Below are 15,942 nucleotides of genomic sequence, written 5' to 3'. Positions count from 1 at the left end.
ATTCCATTGAACCCGGTTGCCTCTCCTCTCCGTTAAATATTATTATGCCAAAGGTGATTTCTTACTCCTCTCTTTTTGTTTGAGTCCATTCCAGCGTGGTAACAGGCAACTAAGCGCGGATGCTGCACGAGAACAAATTTTTAGCATACCGGAATATGTAATGTTGGATGAAATAATCGGCACAATCAAAACAAAACTAAATTTTTTAAATCGTTTTAATGCTTCGTACATAACAATATACGTAAAAATTTCATAAAAGTTAATTTCAATTTTGAAGTGACAAGACTTCTTGCACTTAAACGTTTGATAGTGTCTATTTTTCATACTCGGTGTCAGAGGAAACTACTTTGAGGAACTTTTGTCATGAATCAAAATTATTTTAAAATTTACTAAATAATTGTACATATCGAGAAAAATAAATGGAATTAATATATTAGCATAGAGTATTTTGCATTCCAAATTTATTATTATTATTATATATTGTAATGTTTTCTAAAGATAAAATAGAAAGCGTTGAGGAACTAATATTTTTTTTTATTATCGGCAATGTTTTCGACATTTTTACGTATGAGCGAATAATACAGATAATTGATCCGCTAACGATTTAAAATAACGAAATGCACTTTCATTTCAGATGTGGCTATAATCTGGCATGTAGGCGAGAATGCGCACCCCTGCCGAAATCGAGATCCTGGCCCAATCCAAAATGTATAATCTGGAAACTGAGGAAACAGGGATGTCCGCGGATGTGAACGGAGTGGTCTTGTCATCTCCTCATCCGGAGACTCACATATTCACTAACAGGTAATTTCAGTGTTTATTGTTAATTCTGAAATGAAAGATCTCGATCTTTCTCTCTTTCTCTTTCTCTGTAACATAGTACTCTAAAAAAATGTCGTTTTATCTGACAAGAAAAATATCGGCTAAAATATGTATAGAAGTATAAAAGTATACAAAGTTGTAATGAAAAAGTAAAGGCGATATATATCTTTTATATATCTTTTATATATCTATAGAGATATAACATTTATTGAATTATTTATAAATTATTATCGATGCAGATACCAATCAAATATTAGTCTTAATTATATAATATCCTTGTGTTCTTTTATATTATACATTTATAGATTCGAAATAGCGCGCCTGTCCGCGTTGTCTGTGCTCGCGCATTACGTATTATGTCGCGCACTAACGAGCGCTGTCACGCGTTACGGCATGTAGCGGTGTAGCGGTATATCAGAGCAGATAGGTCGAACGAGAGATAAGAAAGGTGTGAGAGAGAGAGAGGGAGAGAGACAGAGGAAGAGGAATGAAGATAGTTTCTCTCGGTGCTCTTCGTAGTCTCCAGTCTCCACTGGTCTTCGCACATCAGTAAATGAGAGATACGCTTTGTGCGCGGTGTGTCGCTTCGAACCCTCGTCTTCGAAGCGTTCAATGATCGGTGGTGCGACTATACGACGACAACAACGACATTCGTCGTCTCATTGCGGGATACTGTGTTAGTGTTAGCTCTCGTTATACATCCATATGCTATTCGCGACGTGATGGTACTCGCGCGGTTTTTCCTCAAGAAGCCAGCGGCGCAAAACGACGACGACACCGCCGGCGATGTCGCCGCCGTCGCGGTGATATCCGGCAATGTAGCCAGCGCTACGGCGAAAAGGTGAGAGCGGATTCCCCGGGACACGCTTATTTAGAATAATATTGCGCTTTCGATAACGATTACACCGTCAAGAACGGCGCGGCTCCGTTCTCGCTCTCGCGCCCGATGTTTCCGATTTATTATCGGCCGTCTCGATCATCCGCGATGCCGAATTCCTAACTGTCCCTTGAGAAAGTGACATTGCCTTATAAAAGGGATAATCTTCCCTTCAGTGTCTTTGATTTGTCTCGATTCCCGAAATCGAAAGACATGAAACTTTAGATTGAAGCTTTTTCGTTATTAATTATACTTTATGTGTTCAGTCATTGTGTTCCAAAAAGACATCTATAAAAAATATCTTATAATTTTTTTAAATATTTTCGATCAATACTTTTCTCTCATTATCACATTTTCAGTAAATATTAAATATATTTAAATTTTTTAAAATATGTATGTCTTAAGCAAATAAGGAGAAGCCTCTATTTCTCTCTCTCTTTCTTTTTTTCTCTCTTGCTATCTCTTGTTTTCTTATGAAAAATGTTTACGTCATTAGTTTAAAATATCGTACTCTTATTGTATGTAATTAAAAATTAATAAAAATATCGAGGAACGGGAAAAGGGTACTTGGATTTTCACATTGGCAACATTACGCTACGTGCTCAATTAATAATATTGGAATAAATTGATTAATTCGGAGCAATATAAAATACATAAAATATGTAAAATATAAAATTTAAATAATATAACACAATGATGAACATAATACCATTAAAAAATATGACTGGGAAATCGATCGGCCGCAAATCTTTTCAATTAAAAGTGAAAAAATTAGTAAGTCAAATACATATTATAACACTGTATACGTATAGAAATTTATATGTATAGTGAGATGAAATTGCGCGTCCAATACGGCGTATCGGGCGTAATGTTTACGGCGACGAGCACGGCCCCCTCTCATTGAGTGACGCCAGCAGACAGCTGATACGAAGGCCATGGTAAAAACGTGCATGCACATGCACGTACTGTGCGTTTACTTGACTCGCGTTCGCTATGCAATACGTACGTTAACGCACTTCGGCTTCTTGCATGCACGCGGATGGAGACGAGGATAAGAGAAGAAAGGATAAAAAAGGACTGTTTGTGTATGTGAAAACAATCGTCTTATCCTAAAAAACCGACATGATCCTTTGCCAAGGGCACTGCCGCTCATGATTTCAAGACCACTTTCACTCCTTTAAATGGATATATCTTTTACGGACCGATATCCTTATATAGGTTTAATCTCTCTCTCTCTCTCTCTCTCTCTCTCTTGCATGGATTAAAAAATGGAATAAATATATGCAAAGTAGCAGCGATTTATTCTTTTCAAGGAAATTTATTAGGAAATTAATATGATATATAACATTCCAATAAATAATCGTGTTGAAAAATCTTTTTCTTGATTTTTTTTACTTAATTTTCTTTTGCTTCTATTAATGTGTGCGTATTCTTTCCCAGAGAGATTTAAGATTAAAATCAAAAGTTTTGACCACCGGAATTTCATTGGTAATAATATCAACGTCTGAAAAATAAGCTAGCATTCCGACGACACGACATAGTATAACATAGTGATTGTCGACTATCATCAATTGAGCACGTGGTGTGATAATATCGGCATGAGAATACAAGCAATACGTCGGTACTTCTTTGATATTTTTTTACGGCCCACTTTTTCTATTTTTGCTACCGAATATATTGGCTATGACTTATATAAAATCGGATAAAATTGTCGCGCGTTTATAGGCAATTCTTTTTCTGTGGAGCTTCGCGTGCTCTGTATCGGTTATCAATAAGATCAACAGCTGATAGCTAATTCAAACACAACACTCGGACTTATTTATACAATTCCCCTTTCATACGCGCGCGGAATTCCTTTTCTTTTTTAGATCTTGCGTCACGTATAGTATAAAGAATATATCATCTTGGCTAGATGAAATTTAAATTAACTTTTTATACGAAGTTATCAAAAAAAGCGATTAAATAAAGAATGTCATATTCCTTTTTTTTTTTTTTAGTTCTGATTGACTCCTATTTAACAGTAATAATCCGGTAATAATTCTTCGGATGAAATTCTAACTTTTTATTAAAAATGTACAGTTTTAGAAAAGCCTAAAGAAGGAGTTAAAATGCGTGTTCGTTTTCTTGTTAAATTTTTTAATTAATTACGATCGGTAAAGTTCTGCTATTTATTGATGTTGATTTCACTTATTTACAGAAATAATCCAGAATTGATAAATGTTTTTATTAGATACTTTATTAAGACTCTTGGTTTCTCACTATAATCATATTAAATTCTGTTAGACGCAACAAATTAAGTAAAGTTTTTCTTGTGAAATACATTGAAATAAATTACTTTTTCATATGCCATTGCACTCTTGATAATATAGATTAGTAACATATGGCGAATATTCTTTTTTTGATGTATGGATTGATAAATAGCTGTAAATCTTGATGGATTGTCATAAGATGTATTTTCATTGTATGTGATATGTAGGATACATACAGATTGAATTATACATGAATTTAATATCGCAAGATGATAAATCGAATCATGTAATTCGACAATAGCTGTAGTAAAAAAACGGGAGCCTTAACATTTCAAAATTTAATGAGCATGTAGGTTGATATACATAATTGCAGATAATGTTATATGATCTGAAACAAATAAAGGAATCCGCGTGATATATATGCAGTTTACATAAATAGATATGTTTTCAATGCACAGAGATATTCTCAAAGGTGAAGCAAATATTATCAATAGAAGACAAAGCATTTATTTAAAAATAAAGATAAATTCTCTTCCTTATTATATTTGTACATTATTATATAAATATAATATCCGGATAAGTTTGTTTACATAGATTTTTTTTTAAAGATACACTAACATGTATATTTCAGTAAATTTGATTTTCTCCGAATTGACTAGGTCTGTTCGTAAGACGTTAGAAAAACATAGTAGAGCGTGACTGTTACTATCAGTTAAGAGTTAAATTTAGGAATGTATAGTTGTGTCGTGCAATATAGTCGCACATAAAAAGCGCAATCGATATTCGCGTTGCACGTCACACATTGTTACATTCCACTCAAAGGTTTGCTACGATCGCATAACGAATGAAACGTTTGATAACGTGATATGGTGTTATCAGAGCCGGTAATATGAATCTTCACAATGAGAGTATAAAAAGTTGCATCGGATTTATCGAAATTACAGTGGGCGTGACATTCCTTTGCGATGCAAATACGATATCGTTGTTCGAGTATAGAGGGTGTCTAACAAGCGTCGATCTTAAGTTTGATAATAAATTTTTCGATGAATCTGGCGCCAAATTTCTCGAAAGAAGTTTTCGAAAAATTTATTATTTATCACAATTTTTTAATAATAGGTGGTGAATTATAATTCAGGAACAGAAGATCTAATCGAATTGAAATAAGCGACATGATCCTGCACCTAAATTTGCAAAAGCTCAAAAAATCTATAGAGATCTTTTTCGTAAAATGTTTTTAATTTCAAATCCAATATCTTTATTAGTGCTTTGATATTTCAATAAGGGAAACAACAATCAATCAGAGCTATGAGAGTTGTGTGCTTTGAGAGTTGATGCTTCATAGATGAACACTAATGTCCCATCGGGAATAATGAAAGGTTATTTTTGCTTGTCAAATGCGATCGTATTCACAGAGAGGAAGTGTATTCACCACCTATTGTGTTGGCCGTGAAAAGTCATTGACACAAACGCAAACCTCCACACTATGTGTAACATTGAAAAACGTCTGTGAACGATGCAACTATGTACTATCGATATCTTCAGGTGTTCTTTGAATAGAATAAAGCGATTTTTGAAAAAAGAGAAACGTAATACTAGATTATTTACGGATAATAAATAACGAAAAGAATAATGACATTATTTTTTTAAATGTTCCTTTTTAGTAGTATTTCGTTTTGAAAATTATAAAAAGTGATGAATTGGTATTAAATCTTATTCCGATTACTACTCTTAAGAGTAACTTGAAAGTCTGTTCCACTTGTTATTATAAATCAGATTATAGTTGATCAGGTAATAATTGAAAGATGCGAAAGATGCTGAAATTTCAATATTTCTAATACAAATATTATTTCGATATCGTGCATTTTATATAATCTTATTACATCGATATTGATATTTATATCTTTTATATCTATGTTGAAAATAATCCAGAATTCAGTGATTTTAATTAAATACAAGTAACATTTGTAAAACGCAATTAATATAATCATGTACTGAATAGCATTAAATACACAAGACAATTCGTCGATTGATATCGCTGACGTGACTACGATACATACGTCATTTCTTATCGTTCATCGGACTGCACAAAGATAAAATTACATGCGATCAATTCGTTTTTTTAGTGCAAATATAACGAACTTATATCGAGATAAGTCTCTCTTGGTTTTAAATTGATAATTTTTCGTTTATATAATATGAAAAATTTATTAATAGTAAAAATATAAGATCTTCTCTGTTATATCATTGCATAAATAAACTACTTCAAAACTATTCCAATAAAAGAATTAAAACATTAGAAAAAGTAAATAAAAAATAAATAGAACATTAAATATACGAGGACTATTCGGAAATTAACTTCCAGTAAGCTTACAAAATAAAAAAACAAAAAAGAAACAGGAAAAACATTTTATTAGATACAAAATTTACTTACATATATACATTACTTTACGATATAATTATTATTCGAATTGAGGCACTTATCATAGCACGGCACAAACTTTTGTATACGCTCATTAAAGTACGGTGCCGCCAAACTGGAATATCAGTCAACTCCTAGCATTGCTTATCAACTTCTCGTTGCCCTTGAATCATATCATAAAAATTAAATAATTATTGAAATTTATAAACATCTATCTGTGTATGGACACACACATATATTTATATATGTAATAAACTATGTATAGTATAGCTATATAATTTATAACTATATATATACATAGTGTGAATTATCAACGATTATAATTTATTTTAAAAGATAAAAATTTAATATTTATAAATTTTTAGCATGTTATGCATCCAGGAAGAACTGGCTCAACTGAGTGAAATCGCGGCAAGTCCCGAACGATTAATCACCGAACTGCGAGAGGTTCAATTACCTAATAGCAACCCAAACTCGGGGAGTAGTTCTAGCGATACAGCGACAAAATGCGCTCCCGGAACGGAAAGCATCGACTCTCAACGATCGAACTGGGTCGAAGGCATACTGGGATGCATGCGCCCCGTTTGGACTATGTTGTCAAAGGCAGCTATCAACGAAAAAATTAAGAATCTTGCAAGTAAGTTATGTAAATTTTTCTATGGTTATGCGGCTTCATTTATTAATTTTTTCTCTTTTTTAAATTAAGTTGTAATCTTTTATATAAAAAACTTATGTATATTTAATATAAGATTTTATATTTTATATGCAATAAGAATTGGTCAAATATGCCGAAAATATATTGTTATAATTATTATAATATTTTTTATAATTATTTCAAGAGATGTTTGAAGCAAAAATAGATTAAATCTATAATCTGCATACTCAGTTTCAGATATTTTTTGCATTTAAAATAGAATCTAGCTGTGATATAATAGAGCTGTGGAAATATAATTCGTTTTTGCTTTGAATATCCTGAGGAATAATCGTAACTTTGAAATTGTTATACATTGCATTTTTGGTACAGTGATTAACACGGGTTGTGTTTTAGCGGATGATTGGGAGATACCCTTTGGAGATATCAGCGAGATGAAGTGGGTAGCATCCGGAGCTCAAGGTGCAGTATTTAAAGGGAAATTAAATAGGGAAATCGTAGCTGTAAAAAAGGTGAAGGAACCGAAAGAGACTGACATACGCCATTTAAAAAAGCTCAATCATCCGAATATTGTACAGTTCAAGTAAGGCCTACTACTTGTTCTATTACGGCATAAGTTACATTATAAAACACTTATTGTTTAATGCTTACAGAGGAGTCTGTACGAAACCTCCTTCCTATTGCATAATAATGGAGTTTTGTCCATTTGGGCCATTGTATGACTTTCTGAGAGCAGGAGAACCGGTTCCTCCTGTTAGATTGGTGTCATGGTCAAAACAAATTGCTGCAGGGATGGCATATCTTCATGCTCATAAAATCATACATAGAGATCTCAAAAGCCCAAAGTAAGTAAATAACGAAACGAACAAAATGGGAAAATCAATTTAAATTTATAAAAAAGCATTTTATTTTATTGATATAAAAAAATTATTTTATTTTACTATTCTGCTTTATTTTACCGATATTTTTTGTGTTATAAACAATATACAATAAACATTAACTACTTTAACAAGCTTTAGACATGCAAATTTATCATAAATTAATTCTTATTAATTCTTCAATCAATTTCAAGTAGACACAAATGTGTAATTTTAAGATTAGTTACAAAGACATTTGATGTTAAGAATCAAGAATTGTTAAGAAATTTTGATATTTCTCGATATTTTCGCTACGAAAAAATGGATTTTGGCTTAACAATTCGAAAAATGCTTTGGAGTAAATATGTATATGTATAGGAGACACTTGTATGAATTTAATTTAAAAAAAATTGATAATATAAAATATTAAGTGTAGATACAATGCATCTAAAATTCGCTAATTGTTACGAAATAATGAGAGAATTATGATGTCCATAGCGTTCTAATAGGACAAGACGAAATAGTGAAGATCACTGACTTCGGTACAAGTAGACAATGGAATGAGGTTAGCACGAAAATGACTTTCGTCGGTACTGTGGCGTGGATGGCACCGGAAGTAATCAGGAACGATCCGTGTTCGGAGAAAGTGGACATATGGTCATACGGCGTCGTACTGTGGGAATTGCTGAGTGGCGAGATACCTTACAAGGACGTGGATTCCTCCGCCGTTATGTGGGGAGTGGGCAGCAATTCTCTTCACTTGCCAATTCCTACCAGTTGCCCAGAGGGTTTTGGACTACTGGTGAAACAATGCTGGGCGACTAAACCGCGTAATAGACCGTCCTTCAAACTTATTGAGATGCATCTCGCTATCGCAGCCGTCGATGTATTGTCCTTGGAACCCGAAGATTACTTTAAAGCACAGGTAGTACCGTTATTCTCTTTAATTTTCTTATGTGACATTAATATATTATACTAATTTTTAGAAATTTAAATTTGAGTGCTTGAGTGAGATAATAAATCCCTTGCCATTTAAAGTGTCTGTTAAACAAACAAATCAGACATATCTTTTAAGAAGAAAAGAGAAAGAAAAATTTTGTATTGTATAGATATATTTAGTTGACAAATTTCTGGTTTTTTAAATTATTGTTTACAATATCTAACAATTATATTTTATAATAAGCATTCTCTTGGACTCTAAGTCTTTAATAGATCACTAGTATTCTCTTTGCAATCATTGATCAAGATACATGGAGAGATAATAACATAATTTTTCTTATTACAGCAATCTTGGAAAAAGGAAATACAGGAACACATGGAACATATGCCGCTATTTACTAATACCAGTCCACGTTTCGAAAACGATCTAATTCTACGGAGGAAGAATGAATTACGGCAAGCTCAGGATGTCAGAGAACACTATGAACGCAAACTTGAACGCACTAACAACCTATATCTGGAACTAAACGCTATTCTACTACAATTGGAGCTACGCGAGCGAGATGTAATAAAGTAAGAAAAATTTATTTTTGTTTTCTGTTATAATATTATAATTGAAGTAAAAGAGATATGCTATAGATATATACAAAGTAAACACGTATTATGTGATATATTATACATTTCTTTAATAACAGCAAACAACGTAACGCTTTGCAAAACCGCGTTCTATATTTGGAACACAGCCGAAAACCCACAGATCGAAATAAATATCTGGTTTGTCTCAGGAGAGAGCAACAATCGACAGGGTATAAGCAATACAAGAAACGGCTTGTTCGTCCTTTATTGAAGGCCCAGGAGAGGTTGTATCGGAAACGGAATGGCACAGTGCAGTTCTCCACTTCCTCAACGCCCACTACTCCGCCATCGCCCACGGATTCGCCGCAGAGCCCCGTCAAAGCCATCATGTACACGCAACTGAACGAATCCAATCAACCAGAAACTATTTTGGCATCAAACAATAGTTTCAAACAGCGTAAATATAGGCATCGTAGAGTTGGCTCGGGTTGTGGCCTAAGTTCCAGTCCTAGATCGAGTCCTCATCGTGAAAGAAAGGTGAGGACTTAACTGATAATAATTTATGATAAATAATAAGACGCGATAAAACATATTTTAAGGATAATTTTGATTTGTGCTTGTTAAGTCTTTCAGTGTCCTATACCTCCAAGAAATAGACATAGGATTTATAGTTGATTCTTTAAATGAGTTTAAAATAAAATCTTTGATAAAAAACGTATTTTTTAAAATATTTATTATATTTGATTGTTTGAATATTTGACAAGACTTCTAATTGTGTACAATGAATTAATTGATATATTATCTCTTATAAAAAATAAATTTAGATCTATCCTCTCTTCATCTTTTTCAAAAAAGAGAGCAAAAATTGTTTTGATATCTTCTTCAGAAATATTGTATATATTAATTAATTATCCTGTGTAATTAGCAACAATATATATTATATATATGATAACGTGACATGTTTTCTAATTGCAGAGTATAGAAGTATCTGTAAGGTTCATTGACAGTCATACACAAACGGATATCATGGACATCAGTGAAACGGATCACACTCCGTTGGCGAATATAGCGTCTTTCTCGCCCGAAAGGTCTTCTTTGGAAGCTGCCAGAAAGCACTCGTTGAATAAACAGGCAACAGAATGTGTAAACGGGAATCCGATTTTGCCAGAAACACATTATCCGATGCTAATTAGTTCATGCTCCAGTCCTGAACCCTTGAATGAAAATAATGCAAACGGAAACGAACGTTTGAAAGATTGTAGTGATGATGACAATCTTGAGACTCTCGGTAGAAAAGTCAGTGAGATTATTATTGCGAATCGTCTCATTATTGACAATGGAAACGGCGATGATGTTGTAATCTCTCACAGGTATTGTATAATAATATCTAAGATATGATTCATTTTTAATAATTTTATAATATATATTTAACAAAAAATATTATTATTTTTTCTCTCATTTTATTAATAAACTCTTTTATTATAATTTTATTATACATATTTTATTTTCTTTTAATAGTAAATTTTAAAATTAAGATAGCATAAGACTACATCACTTAAGAATCAAAATCTCGATATAAATATAATTCATTAAACCAATTCTTATAATAGAAATAAAGAAGATTCGGGCAAACTACCTGGACATTATGCGGAGCAATCTGACATTAAACTACGAATTTCTTCAGACAATACAGATGATCGCGAAGATGATGCTTGCGAAGAAAGCTGGTCAGATGAAGAAGGAGAGGATCCAAGTTATACTTATAATTATTCTTTAAGACGAAGAAGGTATACATTTCAGTATAATTAAATGATGAATATAATATTTCAATTATTTTACGTTCTATATAATTGTTCATCTTAAAATCTTGAAAGATTTAGTGTAACAGTCGTTTAATTTACTCTTTTCAAGAATTTAAAAAAATATCTTAAACTCGGAAAAAATAAACTTGAAACACATTTTACGAGATATTAATCTTTGTAAATTTTGAGGTAACTCTTGTGCAGAATTCTTTAATAGAAATATTGTATGTGGTGTGTAATGTTATAAATATATATTAATATAGACAATTTAGTCTTTGAAGCATGTATTGTGAAAGATATTGTTGTACCTGTATCGATCTTTTATATTTGCAATATATTATGGATACAAAAGACGTTAGATAAAAATGAATATATGAGAGAAAAAAATATAAAATTTGCTTCCCTGAAAGATACTCCACTTATAATAAAAGAGTTACTTTGTGTCATTGTATGTATCTCTCCCCTATAAGATTTACGCTCATACGTAAGGAACTTAATTTTTTTTTTTTTTACTTCACAGCCAACAAAAGTCAAAGAATAAGTAAGTTTATAGAGACTATGTACTTATTGATTTCAGACTTTAAGCATTTATGTATAGTTTACGATGCGAGTTGTATTGCGCGCGAGATAGTCAAACGTGGTGCAGATTACGAGAGTTTCAAAACGAAGCTCGACACACAATAGCGCTGGACTGCACGCGGAAACTTCATACTCTTATTCCGCGAATATATTACCGGTACTAATAATTATTGTAAGCTATATCTCTCACATGCACGTACCCACAAACTGTTGCGTTTACTCAATTATCGAAAAGAATGATGTTTTGCATCCATCTATTGTACCTGCTTTGAAACTCAAATTGCCTTAATGACAATTATATACATCTGTAAATATATAGACAATACAACACCGAAATTTTAGCAAATTAAAAATAAGATAGAATAACAATTTGGATGTGCTCATTTAAACAAAATAATTTCTAAGGCGTATTATTAGAGAGATGTACTTTGTAGTAATCATATATATTGTATCCACATCTCATACATTATGCGAGTAGTTGCATAAATTGTTCCTTTTCGTGCAGTGGCAGCTAAAACTGACGAGTTCTATTATTATATAATAATAGAAGCAATACACAAAATTTGTGTTATACATAAAATAAAGTTGATTTACAGGACGTTTCATCTCTATATACTTCATTCTCTTTATACTAATCCGATATAAATACAATATATATTTGATATAAATGCGTAAATTTCGACAAGTAGTTAAAAGTAGTCATTTATTAGTTTTGTAAACAGCGCAATTTTCATAAATAGAAGCAATTTGTAAATAAAAACAGTCAGTTGACATTGATAACATTTATTGTAAAATCGAGTATTAGAACTCATTTTAGTTTTATCTGATTGCAAGAACTGTACTATTGCGACTTGAATGTCATGTCACATATATTTAAATTTCACATCTAATTTGATATTTTATATTACAAGCTTTTACAATGAACTCACTTATGAGATCTTGTTTACTTAAATAATAAAATTTTTAGTACATATAGTGCATATTGGAATTTACTTACATGCTTATATTAATATTAGAATGTGCTGAAAAATATTGCTCTGATCGTGCAACATAATATGATTTATGTATATATACATAATTTATTTTTACTGATACTAAATCAGTTAACGCAAGATGGAATATGCAAGACTGCTAAAATAGAAAAGATAAAAAGTTAACTCTATATACAAATATATATAGAGCATACCCCCTTTTTTTACGAATATAGATGTAAAGACTTAGAAATCTGTATATATTAATTTTCTACTAAGAGTGCAGGGGGAAAGAAAGGCATTATTTATTATACCGTAAAAACCGATTAATTTCTTATCGACTCTCTATGATCATTATCAAGCATAAATGTGCTGATAAGAATATGAGATTCTCAAATGATTATAATCAATTATAGTCACGATTATTACTAAAAATTATGTAGTCTTTCTCCTTAATGTCTATTAAGGAGATATCTATATCTATTGGGATAATATATATTATCAATATGCATGAATTGTTTCTGGCCCTCTTTTAAAAGGACAGATAAACGAGATTTCAAATAAATAAAATTATAATTAAAACAATCACAAATTATACAACAATTTTCATTATAATTACAAATTTTACCAATAAAATGAATTACTTAGAAATTCAGTAGTAGATTTATATAGAGATGAAGCGCTTTGTTTTAAACCGGTAAATAACGACACAACTCCTTCCTTATCATCTTCTTCTTCCTCTTCAGGTAAATAGTCAGGCATTTCTTCACCATCACTATTATCTGTTTGTATCTGTAAGTTTATCATATTCATAATTATTTTGAAACGCATGTACATGTATGTATATGTATGAATTAATTGGTTATTTTTTGAATTTATGGTCTTGAATCTATTCTTTAAGTTATTTGACATGAAACATTTAACTTGTTTTCTTAAAACACATTTTGATTATTCTATTTTAAGCCACTTTTTTTAAATTTATATATCTATATTATTCTGTTCCTCCATTTTTCATAAAATAGTGTACTTTTCTCAATTCGTTTCTTCTGAATCAGATCAGAGTTATTTATAGTTTAATGAATACAAATTATACTAAAGTGAGTAGAAAAGAGTCTGTTTGTCATAAAGAAAAAGTAAATTGCAAATCAGAAGAAATTACAATAATTCTTACCAGCTTTACAAGAAACTCTTGATTAAATTTATTTCTTGTCACCAATCTTGCTTCCATATTGTCTGTATTTTTGTCAATTGCTTCTGCAATTTGTTTCGCAGTGACAAAATTCAAGGTACGCATAGTTACACGCTGATGCTCTACGTCAACAACAAGCGAAATGAGACCTTCGATTCTTATTAATATCCCTTCCAACTCAGATCGAGTTTCCTGTAATTAATTGTTTGCCACCATTATAGCTTAATACATATAATTATATTCAGTATATATAACTTTTTTTCAAACTTTATATTAACAAGCTGTAACTTGATAAATCAGTACTTACAGGTAATAGACCTTGTACATGTAAAACTATTACATGAGTCTTCAATTTTTTAGGTTCTATAACTCGCCTACAACGACTACGTAAGTTATATATAGGAGGTTTCATGCGTTCTATGTCATCCTTAATGTATTGTGCTCGATTGGCTAACTTTGGTTCAGTCAGACTGTACTTGTTTATAATTGCTTCTAAAGATTCACGCACACCAAAAGTAGATGTTATGTGTATATAATTGTCTACATTCTTGACAAATATCTCCAGAATATCTAAGGCTAAAGTAACCACATCTACATCAGGTACCTCTAAGACATACGCTATGTATGATAAGACCGTTTTATCCTGCAATACATAAATAATTATAATAATGAGAGAAATTATAACATATGTTTTGTACAGAAATTTTACAAAGACCTAGAGAACTCACCTTCAAGATTGTGTCATGGTTCACAAAATCGTCCGCAAGTTTTCTATATGTCTGAAGAGTCTCCTGCAGCTCCTGCGGGTCCACCACGTCTACGGAATCTTCTCCGTCCATCGTCTCCCAAATGTTACGTTGACATTAAACGCGTTTGAAATTTCTGTACAATTAGATTTTTATTGCAATTTACTCGATATAACTCCTATACAATTCGCGAGAATGGCCAACAGGATTCTAGGACGAATCCTCATCGAGAACTGTATTCATGTCTAAGGAGAAAAATAACGAGACGAGAAATTCGCCGCTTTCTCCAACATATAAGTTATTACGTCGCAATGTTGTATACAGATGTAATCGTCCTAACCTTATTTTTTATACAGAATCATCGAGGTCTGACTCTGTCCGATGTGAGAACATACCGCGATAAAAGAGCGCTTCGGATCTCACGCATTTGGCATTTGATCAAAATCGATCGAAAGACATATTGCTCTCAGGCGAGTTGGCGGTATCTCTCGTTTTTATCGACACCGGGAAGGGAGGGACGGAGGAAGCTGGCGCCTGGCCTACATAGACTCGAAAAGCATGCTTACAATGGTAAACAAAAGGGCTATGGGATGTAACGTCAACCGCGTCAATATCGAAGTGCGCGCGCACGCACGATAACGCAAATGCGGGATTATATTATTTTTCTTATCACTTTGCGCGAAAGAAACGCGAAATCGCTTCTTCAAAATCGCTGACGATTTTTCTTCAACGATAATCGACGCGATGCGATGAATCGATCGCAGTGCGACAGACGCGCTCGTTTTCAGCTGATCGTTGTCAGCTGTCAGCTGATCACAGTAAATGGTCTGTCTTTTGCCTTAAAAATCTATCCAGACTAGACAGAGAGACCAACCAATCACGTATCTCACATATATGTGTATATATATATATATGTATGTATATATATATATAGAGCGGTTGCGATCGCGCATTATGGTGGTTGAGTCGGTACTCCGAGAGAAGACTAGCAGTAAAATCGATATCGCGTGTTCTGTGTACTGATAAAGCATGCTACATTTTTTATATTAGACGGTTAATTGATTTTTCTTCATGCATTATATAATCTAATCAGAATTTCCCTAATTTGGCCAAAAACGTTATAAAACATTTTAATCACACGTAATAAGAATTTAATTAAGATTAAAACTGAAAAAAATATGAAAAATAAGAAATTAAAAAATGTATTCGACAGCCAAATTTTTAAATTATCCGTATAAAAAGACAGAACAAAATAGAAAGCTTC

General features: G+C 32.2%; 2 protein-coding genes across 9 annotated transcripts in view; one reads left to right on the top strand and one right to left on the bottom strand.

Moving 5' to 3' along the window:
* The window catches only part of LOC115232751 (mitogen-activated protein kinase kinase kinase 12), a 17,601-nt gene extending 6,386 nt beyond the window's left edge, over positions 1-11,215 (top strand). For 2 of the 6 annotated variants that reach the window (XM_029802815.1, XM_029802814.1), the window contains exons 4-12: positions 635-804; positions 6,733-7,004; positions 7,416-7,602; positions 7,673-7,864; positions 8,375-8,801; positions 9,162-9,388; positions 9,511-9,928; positions 10,367-10,761; positions 11,002-11,215. In XM_029802815.1, the coding sequence (XP_029658675.1) occupies positions 665-804; positions 6,733-7,004; positions 7,416-7,602; positions 7,673-7,864; positions 8,375-8,801; positions 9,162-9,388; positions 9,511-9,928; positions 10,367-10,761; positions 11,002-11,200 (2,457 nt within the window). In that variant the 5' untranslated portion in view covers positions 635-664 and the 3' untranslated portion in view covers positions 11,201-11,215. Of the gene's footprint in view, positions 1-634; positions 805-1,068; positions 1,664-2,527; positions 2,785-6,732; positions 7,005-7,415; positions 7,603-7,672; positions 7,865-8,374; positions 8,802-9,161; positions 9,389-9,510; positions 9,929-10,366; positions 10,762-11,001 lie in introns of those variants that run through there. The other 4 variants (XM_029802817.1, XM_029802818.1, XM_029802816.1 and 1 more) reach the window with 4 other exon arrangements.
* Positions 11,216-12,034: 819 nt separating this feature from the next.
* Positions 12,035-15,506, bottom strand: LOC115232781 (armadillo repeat-containing protein 1-like). Of its 3 annotated transcripts, none has more exons than XM_029802879.1 (5): positions 15,019-15,506; positions 14,661-14,814; positions 14,240-14,575; positions 13,915-14,124; positions 12,035-13,535 (listed from the first exon to the last, which is right to left on the bottom strand). In XM_029802879.1, the coding sequence occupies exons 2-5, from the start codon at positions 14,769-14,771 to the stop codon at positions 13,368-13,370; spliced, it is 825 nt and encodes a 274-aa protein (XP_029658739.1). In that variant the 5' UTR covers positions 14,772-14,814; positions 15,019-15,506; the 3' UTR covers positions 12,035-13,367. The 3 variants fall into 3 exon arrangements, with proteins under 3 accessions (XP_029658739.1, XP_029658738.1, XP_029658737.1); XM_029802878.1 differs by having other exon boundaries at positions 14,661-14,923; positions 15,019-15,504; XM_029802877.1 differs by having other exon boundaries at positions 14,661-15,504.
* Between the last annotated feature and the right edge of the window lie 436 nt (positions 15,507-15,942).

This window comes from Formica exsecta, unplaced genomic scaffold (assembly GCF_003651465.1).
Source record: "Formica exsecta isolate Colony F162 unplaced genomic scaffold, ASM365146v1 scaffold15, whole genome shotgun sequence".
NCBI classification, from domain to species: domain Eukaryota; kingdom Metazoa; phylum Arthropoda; class Insecta; order Hymenoptera; family Formicidae; genus Formica; species Formica exsecta.
The sequence above is the reverse complement of the archived record's forward strand: the minus strand, read 5'-3'. Positions and strand labels throughout refer to the sequence as shown.